Source organism: Epinephelus moara, chromosome 17, assembly GCF_006386435.1.
Source record: "Epinephelus moara isolate mb chromosome 17, YSFRI_EMoa_1.0, whole genome shotgun sequence".
Lineage (NCBI taxonomy): Eukaryota > Metazoa > Chordata > Actinopteri > Perciformes > Serranidae > Epinephelus > Epinephelus moara.
Genome location: NC_065522.1, coordinates 34,376,529 through 34,389,734, shown reverse-complemented (window position 1 = coordinate 34,389,734; position 13,206 = coordinate 34,376,529). Strand labels below are relative to the sequence as shown.

The 13,206-nt window shown below is 41.0% G+C and overlaps 1 protein-coding gene across 2 annotated transcripts; it reads left to right on the top strand.

Moving 5' to 3' along the window:
• The first annotated feature begins 1,779 nt into the window (after window positions 1–1,779).
• Window positions 1,780–10,333, top strand: LOC126403856 (butyrophilin-like protein 9). 2 transcript variants are annotated; one of them, XM_050066672.1, is made up of 4 exons: window positions 1,780–1,877; window positions 7,448–7,735; window positions 7,940–8,041; window positions 9,535–10,333. In XM_050066672.1, exons 1-4 carry the CDS (start codon window positions 1,781–1,783, stop codon window positions 9,540–9,542), a joined length of 495 nt encoding a protein of 164 aa, XP_049922629.1. In that variant the 5' UTR covers window position 1,780; the 3' UTR covers window positions 9,543–10,333. The 2 variants fall into 2 exon arrangements, with proteins under 2 accessions (XP_049922629.1, XP_049922630.1); XM_050066673.1 differs by having other exon boundaries at window positions 9,538–9,598.
• Window positions 10,334–13,206: the final 2,873 nt, after the last annotated feature.

Sequence of the window (13,206 nt, the reverse complement as noted above, 5' to 3'; positions counted from 1 at the left end):
AAATAGCATATTGTAGCGACGCTGGGGCAGTGGTGAGTGTGGTATGAGTGGAGTCGGCTGGCAGTCAGTGTTGGAGCAGAGAGAGGGAGGGCTGTAAGTGAGTATGTGTGTATGAAGTGTGTGTTTTTTTTTGCCACTGACCGGTTCAGATCGCCAGTGCTATCTCTGTAAATAGCATACTAGCCTGTCCCTTAACTCTGGGCTGTGACGTCATCTCGCGAGAGCTTTGCTCCACTGTGTCTGTAGCTCTCTCTACTCGTGGGGCAGCCGTTTTCTTGAGGAAGAGGTGTTTCGGGATTGGATGTCTTCTCTTCTTCGGCTGGCAGTAGTCATCTTGGGAGAAGTGAGCACTGCAGACCCGATGGTCTGCAAGGCGCAGTGTCTGGACAGGAGTGTTAGCATCCATTTGTAGCACAACTAGCCACAACTTCAGCATCTCGCCGTCCGACAAAGGCAGCCTATGAAAGCTGTACGGGGTGTTGCGCGACATCCTGTTCTTGCGTTCGGGAAAAAGGCCCGTTTATTTGAGCACTCCAAAAACTCCGGTAACACTCCAGGGGGTAGCACGTAAAAGACTCCGTCCTCTGACTCTTCTAGCGTAACACACACACACTTCATACACACATACTCACTTACAGTACCCAGCGGGGCAGCCCTTCCCTTCTCTGCTCCAACACTGACTGACAGCTGACTCCACTCATAGCACCCTTAACACTGGCGATCTGAACCAGTCAGTGGCGAAAAGTACTTTTAATGTGCAAACTTATACGGGACGCATTTGCCCCCGTTACCGTTTTAGCTCATTTCGCTGCTCCGGCTGCATCCGCCTCCCTCAATACTGAACCATTTTTAGAACGAGTTGTACCTATGAATCATACACACACATACACATGGGGAAATAGAGCCCAGGTTGAAAAATACCGAAGTTGTCCTTTAAGTTCATTCCGGTCTTTCTGCGCATGCTCGTTTCCTTGCCCTTCTGCCGTGATGATGTATACTATAGCGCGCATAGCAACGGGCTGAGATAGAGCAGTCACCGGTTTCCATTCGCCACAGCACGGTCTTCTACCTCCCTTCTCCTCCTCAACAGACGGAGCATTAGCAGAACAAGGTTGTTGTCGTACTGCTGCTTCAAGAATATAAGCAAAACAAGCCAGAAAAAGGCACTAAGAACAGCGTCGTCAAGCATCTTGTTATCTGGAGCGAGGACAGAAACCTTCCCTGCCCCAAACCTTGCCCAGACCCGAATAAAGGCGATTAAACTGATCTCCGTGTAAACCCTCATCGGGAATGAATATTTCCCATGTAAACTATCTGGAAAGACTTTCATTCTGAATGATTTCATTCTGAATGAGAAGCCATCATGTAACCGCACCCAATCACTTCAAATTCAGTCACCCTTTATTATGATTATTATTTTATTTTTAAAATGCATTTGAACATGATACTTGTTAGCTTTGACACCCACCTCAGATATTGTAACATGGAATATTGTTTAATGTTTATATGTAGTATTTATCAGATATGATAGCTTTAAATTTACTATTGTCTCTTCATAAAGGTCTGAAGCTACAAATGTGGAAGAATACTACTACTACTACTACTACTACTACTACTACTAATACTATGCACAGGCAGAGAACAAACTGAATGTCAAACAACAAATTATAATGTCATCACACTTAATCAATATTTGTTTTACGTCAGCTTTTACTTAAAAAAAAAAAAAAAAGCCTTTCCCATCTAAGTTCACACTATAATGACTGTGTTGCAGAGCTCCATGATGCTTTTCCACACAGACGACGAGACCTTCAAATCTCATCTCAGACCTCTCAGTGTTTTAATGTTCCATCTTCTCCTGACACACTCCTGTAGAGGTAACTCACACACAAACACAAATATAGGATGACCATCAGAGCGACCACGTTTCATGTCTGTCTATGATCAATGAAGGCAAAGATGCTAACTTGCTAAGGAACATTCCAAGTTATGTTTTGGCTCTAATACAATGACAAAAGGACTTTGTTGCAGCAAAAACATCTACTCTAACTCCACCAAGACGCCAACGTCCTCGCTCCCCTCCTCCTCTGTTAAATGGTATCTCCCAGGCGCACTACGTCATCAAACCATGTGATGTTTGGTATTGCCGGATTCAGGAAGCTCTCAACTTTTCAAAAATAACATCGTTTTTCTTTTATTTCTTATGTATTTTGCACCAGAGCAGCCTAAACACGCAAAGTCCAAAATCGCGATGATGACAAGTCATGTCATGCCGTTTTTTGACGGGAAAAGTTAAAGGATTACTCGCGATCTTATGTGGAGCTGTTAGCGGGGACTTAGCTGGTTTATCAAAGACAAGAGTCTCACTCCTACCACTATTTTTGGCTGAGATATACCGTCTAGAAAGTGTGATCATAACTTTCACGTTTCATATGGCTTTATTTGGTGATATTTTATGGTGTTTCTGTGTCATAAACAACATCAGCTATCATAATCACACCTGATTTCAATAAGGTACAATGTTTGAAGCTGGCTGAGTGTTGTTTGATCACTGACAGTACTGTTTTGAAGTGGAGTGAGCGCTCTTGTCATTTGGAGCTCCACCTGGATCTTTTCATGGAAAAAACACTGTAGAATGGTCATACTTTGAGCAGTCTTCTTCAAATTTGAAACACATCTTCACTGATAGTGTGCCTACAGCCCCACAGTGTCATTTACCTGCTCAGATGAAGCCACAGACAGTTATTCATCCTGAAACTCATTTTTTACTGACATCAGAGGCCCATTACTCTGTCTCTGTATCACCTAGAGTGTTTCTGACACTTTCACAAGAAACTTAAGGGAGTTTTCTTTCTGGGAAGACCTCATGCATGCATGTAGTCAGACCGGTTCAGAAGCTACAATTATTTTAATTTGGGTATGTCATTTTAGGCGTTTTTGCTATAAAATGGGGTGTAAGCACAGTATTGCTTGTTTATGGATAAAAACAAAAATCTGACGTCACACTTCAGTCTCAGGAAACCTCTCTCCCTTTTTATTACTGCTGCCCTGACCAGAAGAGTTTGGATCATTTATTTTCTTTAGAAACAATAACACATTTGTCTTTCCAGGTCAGTCTCAGCTGATTGGCTCATCTCAGCCAATAGTAGCAATGGTTGGTGATGACATAATTTTGCCATGTCATCTTGAACCTGCAGAGGACGTTGTTACCAGGCTGTTGGAGTGGATGAAATATGACCAGAATCCTATATTTGTCCATGTTTGGGCTCGTGCTCAGGAAATCTTATATACTAAACATCCACCCTACAAAGGAAGAACATCTCTGTTCACTGATGAACTGAAGAGAGGAAACATTTCACTAAAACTCTCTGATGTGAGACTTTCTGATGCAGGAAGATACAGATGCTACATTCTAAGACTAAATATGGCCTCTTTCATTGAGCTTGTTGTTGGTAAGTGGACACATAGTGTATCTACCTGTGGTCTGTGCATTCATTGATAGATTGTGATCAACACAGGTTTCAGCCATTGACACCAGGAAATGAAAGGATTAAACATTTTTTTAAACCGTTCAGTTCAGGTCCACCGTGTAATCTGTCATATCTGTTGGCCAAGTCATGGCATGATTTTATCACTCAACAAGCGCCTAATCTGACACAGTGACTGTCGGAACAGACAAAAATGTTGGGTAGTCTGAACCCAGCATTACTCCTAGGTCATTAAATACTAGTGCTTTGTCGCGTCCCTTGTTGTGCAATACAGATGGATCTTCACTGTCTTTATGAGACCAGCTGGGCGTTCAGCTTTCCCCCAGGAGACCACAGTTTGTGTCCCGTGTGACATCAAAAGTCATTGCTATTTTAATTTATGTACTTACCTCAGTGACATGACAAAGCATCTGTACTTGATGACCTCAAATCAAATCAAATCACGTTTATTTATAAAGCACATTTAAAAACAACCAGAGCTGACCAAAGTGCTTTACAGAACATGTGAGTCAACGTCAGATATCAATTAATCAACGAAATCAGCATAATGTAGTGCAACAAGGACCAGTTAAGGACAATCAAATGCCAGGGAATACATATGAGTTTTTAGTTTTGCCTTGAACATACCTACAGGGGAGGCACATTTGGAAGAAAAAGGTAAAGTGTTCCACAGCTTGGGAGCGGCCACCGCAAAGGCCTGATCTCCCCTGCCCCTTGACTTTGAACGAGGGACAGCCAGGAGCAGCTGGTCTGAGGATCTGAGAGGTCTGGGGTTGGTGAGGGGACACAGGAGCTCAGAGATGTACTGGGGTGCCAGGCCATGTAGGGATTTGAAGACAAACAGTAGGATTTTGAATTCTGTTCTGAACTTGACCGGAAGCCAGTGCAGAGATGCCAGGACAGGTGTAATGCTTTCTCTCTTTTTTGTGCCAGTTATTAGTCTGGCAGCGGCATTCTGCACCAGCTGCAGACGAGACAGGGAAGACTGGTTGATGCTGAAATAAAGTGAGTTGCAATACTCGAGGCGAGAAGAAATTAGGGCGTTAGTTACGGTTTACAGATCGGTAAGTGAGAGGAATGGTTTGACTTTGGTGATATTTCTGAGATGGAGAAAACAACCTTTAAGCTCGGCGTTGGTTTGTTTTTCAAATTTGAGTGATGAATCAAATATGACACCAAGATTTCTGGCATGGGAGTGAAGGTTGGGTGCCAGGGACCCTAGATGGTGAGTAATGTCCCCGGTAATGTTTGTGGGACCGAATAGGACTACTTCGGTTTTACTGTTTTACTGGAGACAGTTGTCGACATCCAAAGTTTCACCTCCTGGAGACAGCGAAGGAGGGACTGAACTGAGCTGCTGTTGTCACCAGATTCAAGTGGGAGATATAACTGGGTGTCGTCAGCGTAGCAGTGGTATGAACTGTTGTGCTTTTGAGAGATTGGGCCTAAAGGGATCCTGTTTAAAGCAAAAAGTATTGGACCTAGAATGGAGCCTTGGGGCACTCCACATGTAATGGGAGCAGAGGAGGAAAACCAGTTTCCAGTGCTGACGGAGAAGGATCTATCTATAAGATATGACTCAAATCACTGGAGGGTGCTGTAAGAACAGTGTCCAGGGGGCAAGAACTGGGCTTTGTGTGCGTGACTATGGCTTTGATGTGAGCAAGAGAAACAGGCTTGAACTTATTTAGGACAGCAGAGCACTGAGAGGGAGTGTACGGGCCAAGGACAGGAGGTGAAATGGGAGATCTGATGTAAATTTTGCTTGTGAAAAAGGGCAGAAAGTCTTCACAAGTAATAATATCATAATAATAATAATAACAATAATAATTATTCATAAAGTGCTTTTCAAAAATAAGTTACAAAGTGTGTTACATATTAAAAGACAATAAGTAGGCAGTTAGTGAAATAAAATGAACAAAAAATAAAAGACAAAATGAGAAACAATAAAAGCAAACAGATAATTCAAATTAGTCAAAAGCAAGTCTGAAGTAGTGAGTCTTTAAAAGGGACTTAAAAGAAGACAATGTGTTAGCTTCCCTGATCTCCTCCAGCAGGTCATTCCATAGATGAGGGGCTCGAACAGAAAAGGCCTGGTCACCCTTGGTCTTCAAGTTGGACCAAGGGATGGCCAGGAATACCTACCAGAGGATCTCAGATTGCGTTCAGGCTCATATGGGGTCAGGAGATCAGCTATATATTCCGGGACTAGCCCCATACAAGCCTTGAAAGTAATTATTAAAAATTTAAAATCCACTCTAAAACGGACTGAAAGCCAGTGGAGGGATTTTAAAATCGGTGTGATGTGTTCTCTCCTGTTGGACCTGGTAATGAGTCTGGCTGCAGCATTCTGAATCAAATGTAATTTGTTTAGGTTATGATGTGTAAGGCATGAGAAAAGAGCATTGTAGTAATCTAACTGGGATGAAATAAATACACGCATGACTAAGTTTTTTGTTAAAAGAAATTATCTGATTTTTGAGATTTTTTGGATTTGGAAGAAAAATGATTGGACAACTGAATTTAAATGCTGATCGAAATTGAGGTGGCTATCAAAAGTAATACCGAGGTTTCTGCAAGAGTTAGTAATGTGGGATGAAAGGGGACTGAGATGGGAGGCAACATGCGATGAGTCTGGACCGATGATAACTTCTGTCTTATCTGAGTTGAGCTGTAGAAAGTTTGATGCCATCCAGTTATTGATGTCTGCAATGCACACGTGGAGGTTGTTTAATCGGTCGGTGTTGCTATTGTCAAAGGAAAGGTATAATTGAGTATCGTCGGCATACAAATGGTAATTATTATTGTATTTTGTGATAATGTGACCGAGGGGTAACATGTAGATTGAAAACAGCAGTGGGCCAAGAACAGAACCCTGTGGAACTCCATATTGTAATGGTATTGAAGATGATTGACAATTTCCGATTTCAACACAGAATGACCTTCCAGACAGAAAAGAACAAAACCAATCTAAAACCGACCCTGAAATGTCCACCCAATTTTTAATACATTCAACTAAAATGCTATGATCAACAGTGTCAAAAGCTGCAGACAGATCCAGCGGGAGTAAAACGGAGTGTTGACCACAAAAGTGGCTGTGGTTTGTACATGGCAGGCAGTGGCAACTGGGTTAAGGGCTGAGTTTGTTGTGTCAAATAGTATTTTTGGAGAGTGAGAATTACTGGAAATAATATCGGTATTTAAGTATGTAAGTATTTTGCTCTCACTGCTTGACAGACCGCTGGTAGTTGGCAAGAGAGGTTCTTAAGAGGTCAAAGGACACTTGGAGCCTGTGTTTTCTCCACCTCCGCTCTGCTCTCCAAATTACACAAAGTGGTGGTGCCAGGTGGAAACATGGATATTGTGTTTTAGGTATGAGAGGTTATTTATGTTTCCACCTTTGAATCTGCCCTGTGAGTGAGGAAACCTGGTTGTAACAATGGTCTGAATAGGGAGACCTGTCGGGGGTGTTAATAAAAGGTGGGGCCAGCAGGGGGAGAGGGAAAGTCAGAGGAGGCACCATAGAGGAAGAGGGAGGTGCCAGTGAGCTGGGGGTAAACAGTCAATCATGTGGACGTGGGCGTGATTGAACGGTGTGCTGCACGTTAGCCACTAGCATGCGGCTACCCAGCTTGTTGGGGTGGATTCCATCTGCTTTAAGAAAGGAGGAGCGGGTCCAGAACAGATAAGTTAAAATTAGTTTTGGTTAAGTCGGACTGTTTGGGCGCAGTGTCATTTATTCCAGCATGGAGTATTACGGAGGTCGGCAGAGACTGCAGCAGAGGAGGGAGTTTAACCAGGACATCGGGGACAGTGGCTCCGGGGAAACAATGTGTCGCTGCATTGAAGAAACGAATGTGTCTGATGATGGATTACAGTTGTACATTTTTAATGTGTATTTTTTTTTTCTTTTTCGATTGTAGCCTAATGCAGACTACTTTCCTTTTGCTCATCACCAGGTGCTGTGTCCTCACCTGTCATCAGTTTAGTAGGGATTGATAAAGCCACCGGAGGAGTGGTGCTAGACTGTGAGTCTGCAGGCTGGTATCCAGAGCCTGAGGTGTTGTGGCTGGCTGGTGAGGGAAAGCTCCTCTCTGCTGGACCTACAGAGACAGTCAGAGGTCCTGATGACCTCTATACTGTCAGCAGCAGAGTGACTGTGGAGAAGAGACACAGCAACAGCTTCACCTGTAGAGTCCAACAGAGGAACATCAACCAGACCAGAGAGACACATGTCCAGATTCAAGGTTAACATGATTATATATATATATATATATATAAACTATATATATATATATGGGTTTTTTTGGGGGTTTTTTACGTTTTCACTAGAGACACACATCTATATTTTGGGTAAATATGTTGTTTTTTATGTGATCACTTTTTCACTTTAAATAGCTGAGGTCTGGTTTTAAATAAAAGCCATATAATTCTGTGTTTCATCATTTCAGATGATTTCTTTTGGACCGGTTTGTATGTTAATTTGGGTTTTTGGATTCTGTTGATTCCGTTACTTTCCTTTGCTGTGTGGACATGGAGACTGAACATAATCAGTAAGTCACAAAATAATTGCAGTGCTTTGTGAATGTGAAGTGTCAGGTAACAGTGATATGAATTGTGCAGTTTTGTAAATTAAATTTCATTAGATGAACTGACAGTATTCCATGGGTTATGCAGCTGGAAAAAAATTGGTATCATGTCTAATTATATCTTCAATCAAACCCAGTGGCCAGGTCTTATTTCTTTAAATTTAGTCGTATAGCTTATTTTAGACTCAAGTGTCTCACATGCTGTGATACTATAGATATATAGATATACATATACATTTTATTTATGCATGAATCAAACTGCCTTTATGTTTAACAGAGACTAGGAGAAGCAACTGTGATGAAACTGGTGATTAAGAAAAAAATGAAGAGAATGTTTTGAATGACAAGTAAACCTATTGATCAAGATGATAAGAAACACATACTCTTTCACACAGTAGTCATGAATGACAAACATATTTCTGAGGTACAAAATGAAGATAATACTTATACTTACATGTATCAGATCTTGCTGTGTAAAATAATTTTCTTTTGGGGTGACACTTAAGATATAGTCTGTGTGGTCCACAAAATATAAATTCCTGACAGTCACAGTTGATAAAATTCAAAGGTTCCCATGAAATTCCATGGGAAATGAATGCGGCACATTGAATATTTTTTTTATCACAGATGGAGCTAATCCTCACCTTAATCCTGCTACAGACCAGGATTGCCCGGCAGCATAAGTTACCATGGTTACTAGGCTGGGATTCAGGTTAACTACTTTGATGGAACAGAGTTGTGGCTCAGGCTGATGGAACGGAACCTGGAGTTTAGCTCAATGTATCAAGCTTAGCCAGAACTATGGTTTCCATGGTTACCGATGTGAGGCTAATCTTTAGGCCAAAACACACCGGCGGCATCATTGACGCAAGTCAAGTACCGCCCCCAACACACACAAAAAGCGTTGCACTGCGGGGCATCAACCTGATTTCTATTGCACGCTGCAGTCCGCTAGGCTGGGAAGTACAAAATAGCGCTTTTTCAAGGGCAGCAACGCTGGAAAAATAGGACAATAGCGTAAAGTGCTGTGGCGCGGCGTGTCCGCGCGTCGAGACACCGCCGGTGTGAGTTTGTAAATAGAAAATAATGGGGGCAGCTGTTCTGACGCGCGTTGTATGCCACCGGTGTGTTTTGGCCTTTAGCCACTTTGATAGAACAGAACTCACATTTGCCAGACTTGGCCACTTTAGCCTGGATTTGCCTTTAGCCTGCTTGATGGAAAACCCCACTGGTGTTCTTCCACGGTGTCCACAGTGTTGCACCACCACGTTTCTACTGTAGCCCAGAATGGACAAACCAAACATTGGCTCTAGAGAGAGCGTATCATGTTCAAAGGCCACCATTTTGGGGTAGAGTTGACAGCAGGAGGAATAATCCTTCTTTACAGTGAATATGCAACAGGTACTGTTCAGAAGCCTTTATACTGACTTTCTCTAATCTGTGTTTTGTGTGTCCAGCAGAATGACAGCAGCTCTGCCAGTCAAGGACCATGAGAGAGAGAGAGTTACCATCTGTCAAACCTAAATGTATTGAGTGATAAATATTGTTGTAAACATTGTACATCAACAACATGACTCATGTTCTCCTCCTAAAAACTGATATTGTACAGTAGTGATGCACATGATTAATATATTTTGCTTCTTGTGTTATTTTCAACTATGTAAAACATGATTTATTCAAATTGTGGTGAACAATTTGCATTTGTTTTATTCCTGTATATACATATTACATTTATTTATATTTATTATAGATTTATATTTAAAGGGAAAATATAAATCTGAACTCTCAAATATTATATTAGATCTTCACAGATCTTTGTTGCTCTGTGTCGTCTATGTCTACTCCATTTGTCCACTCCAATTTCTGCAAAAAGGAAAAGATGCATGTTTCATTTCTACTCAGTGGAAATCAATGCTGACTTTCCACTCTTGACAATATTTGCTCTAAGACGTATAAAGTCCACATTTTTTCTTTTATTTGTCCTGTGAGATACAACTATACAGTATATAATGTGACAGCCCTGTTGCCTTCCTGCTCGGGCTGTCCTTTCCTTTTAAGGACAGAAGCAGGGAATCACTGATTAACTCACTTCAGGTGTGCTGCTGCTCCTCAGCTGTGTAAGCTGCTGGAGTCAGTCAGTCTCTCACCCTGGGCACATGGTTTGTTGTTTGGTTTTGGTTTATTTGCTTTGTTCATTACACTTCACCTTACACTCACACAACACACTACTGAAGTTACTGATTTACATACTTTGTATTGCATTGGTTACATTTATATTTTGTGAAATAAATATGAAGTCAAAAGTCATGTGTGTCCTCTCCTCTTTGTCCCTCCCTTGAGCCGCGCTGTGACAATAAGTAAAGATATTATTTTGTATTCAAAGAGTGACATTTGGACATTATTTGATATTTTTGCAAAAATGCTGAAAAACTTTCACGAACTGAAACCACTCAATTCTTTTTCTATTTACACACTGGTTATTCAAATGTCTGTGTAATTTTTATTATTATTTATTTTGCTTAAATGCTTTAAAAAAGGAAGTAGCTTTAAGTTCTAAATTATTCTGTCTATGAAATCCGTTGGGAAAAAAAATGAATCAATGAATCTCAGTGAATTTTTAATTTTGAGAAAAATCAAGTGAAGAAATAATTAAAATCAAGTGAAGTGATCACAGAGCTTCTAACAATACACAGGATGAAACAGGAAAACACACATTGTCATTTTCTATTCTTGCCTCCTTAAATACAGCACTTGAGTAAATATATTTGGCTTTATTTCACCACTGCTGCAGGAAAAAAAAAAACTGTAATACTAAAAAGTGTAATTGGGTTAATGCTCTGTGTCCAGAGGGAGCCACAAATCATCATGGATGGAGTATTGAACAGGCCTATTAGGCACGGGCACAGGGGCCCAAACTGTAAAGGCCCCCTGGTCATTACTTACAAAATGTATCCAAAATTAACACACTCAACAAAATCCCAATAGACACATAACAACATAAAAACAGTCACAAAGAAAGTAAGTTACCTCACAGAGTCACAAAATAACAACAAAAAACCCATACGGTGGAGAGGTTGTGGGGTGTATGGTGAGTGTGTATCTGTGCACAGGAGCCTGTTGTTTTATATTTCACCCATACTTGTGCCATGCAAACTGATCACAGTGCTGCTGCAGATGCAGCCGTTTGCAGACACACATGTCCTGTTAAAGCCACAGTCAGCATCATAATACAGTACACTAAGGTCTGAACTCATCAAAGCTTCTTTGGATTCTCCTCTTTAAATCAGGCAGTCTGTCTGTCCTGTACACTCACTTTATAGAAAGGCCTCATACTGTAGATTAGATTAGCTTCAGCTTAATTGTCATTGCAGAGAGTAAACATGCCATAACCATGACAACTTAATGCAGTGAACGCATTACACTGCAGAACAGACACTGAAACAACTGAACTGACTAAAACTTCCTGTTCTGCCCCCAGCAGTAAGATAATACACTAACGTCTAGTTGATACTGGAAGTGAAACTTAGTGTAGGCTGTAAAAGCAGAACCAGATCCTCTACTGAGTTTAATAATGTGGCTTACAACATGACTTTGTCGCCGTTCAACTCTGAAAACACATGTGAAAACACTGAGAGGCTCTTTTGGGAAGTTCAGCGGGAAATGAATGAACTGTTAGGATATCCTTTGTAATACAAACTAAATGTAATGCAGCCAGTAGAAAGCCATAAACCATGGTGAGATATCAAGTCTGTTAAGGATGTACAGTCTTTGGCCGTTTAGTCTGTTCAACTGACAGCATGCAGCAGGTACGTCGTCTCCTGAATGTATTTTTACCTGTTTTATATGTTTCAGCTAATTTATATTATAAAACAGTGTCACAGTTTACAGACAGTAAAAGCAGGTCTGCATTCAGAAACAGATTTAGTCTTTTTTAAACCTGTGTAAGAAGGTTAGATCTATGAAATGTATTTCAGATGTTGAATATTTGTGACACAATGACTTCAAATTGGATCACCTTTTATCGTGATTATTATTTCATCTTTAAAATACATTTGAACATGATGCTTGTTAGCTTTGAAAATTTGAAAATGTTTACAGTTTTCAAAAGAGTCACTGGTCTCTCATAGAGAGGGCTGTGACGGGGTCTAAACTATTGAACTGTAAGAATCGGAGCAAACTTTTAAAGGTCTTTGACAAGTTGTCAAGAAAAGTGAACTCATGACTCAGTTTTGATGGCAACATACATGGATGTTATTGTGTGGCCAAAAGTGAAAGTTTAACTGTATTGATATATATGTGTAACTTCCTAGAGGGGCTCAGTAGATGGCAGCAAAGTTATTGTTTTGATCGTTTGAGCAGCATAAAAAGCCTAAACGTGATGTTCAGTGTGTAACTCAACTCTTTGGATTGACTGCTGTCTGATGCTCCTCAGGAAATTACAACAACTGTTTTTAATGCCAAAGGTTTACATGGAAAAACTGCTGTAAACCTCTCCCCTCTGTGTTCACACTATAATGACTGTGTTGCAGAGCTCCATGATGGCCCTCAGATATCATCTCAGACCTCTCAGTGTTTTAGTGCTCCATCTTCTCCTGACACACTCCTGTGAAGGTAACTCACACACAAACACAACAAATTGCATGTGTGAAGTACTGGTGCAAAAAAACAAAACAAAAACAAACAAATAAAAAAGAAGAAATAAGCATGCGCTTTGCCAGGAGGTTTCTATCTGCCAGCACCAGAGGCAGGGGCTGGACTCAAATGCAGTCGTCAGGCAAACAACTACTTTTAATCACCATGGGCCACATTTAAAAACTAAAACATACAGTTATTAACAATAAATAGAAATAAACATGTCTTGCAAAAGGGTACTTCTATGGAGAGGACAAAAGGGCAGGTGCTTGAGAACCACCTGGCAACTTTAAAATCTGAGATCACACTTCAGTCTCAGGAAACCTTTGTCTCATTGTGTCATATGGATTACTGTTAATTTATTATGCTGATCTGTTCTGTACGACATCTATTGCACGTCTGTCCGTCCTGGAAGAGGGATCCCTCCTCAGTTGCTCTTCCTGAGGTTTCTACCGTTGATTCCCCATTAAAGGGTTTTTTGGGGAGTAGTTTTTCCT

What these genes read in the sequence shown, in the direction of transcription:
- LOC126403856 (XM_050066672.1), top strand. Translation starts at nt 1,781, where the DNA reads ATGATGCTTTTCCACACAGACGACGAGACCTTCAAATCTCATCTCAGA. An exon ending in CCTGACACACTCCTGTAGAG is followed by an intron (nt 1,878 to 7,447) that starts GTAACTCACACA and finishes GCTCATCACCAG; the next exon opens with GTGCTGTGTCCTCACCTGTC. An exon ending in GACACATGTCCAGATTCAAG is followed by an intron (nt 7,736 to 7,939) that starts GTTAACATGATT and finishes TCATCATTTCAG; the next exon opens with ATGATTTCTTTTGGACCGGT.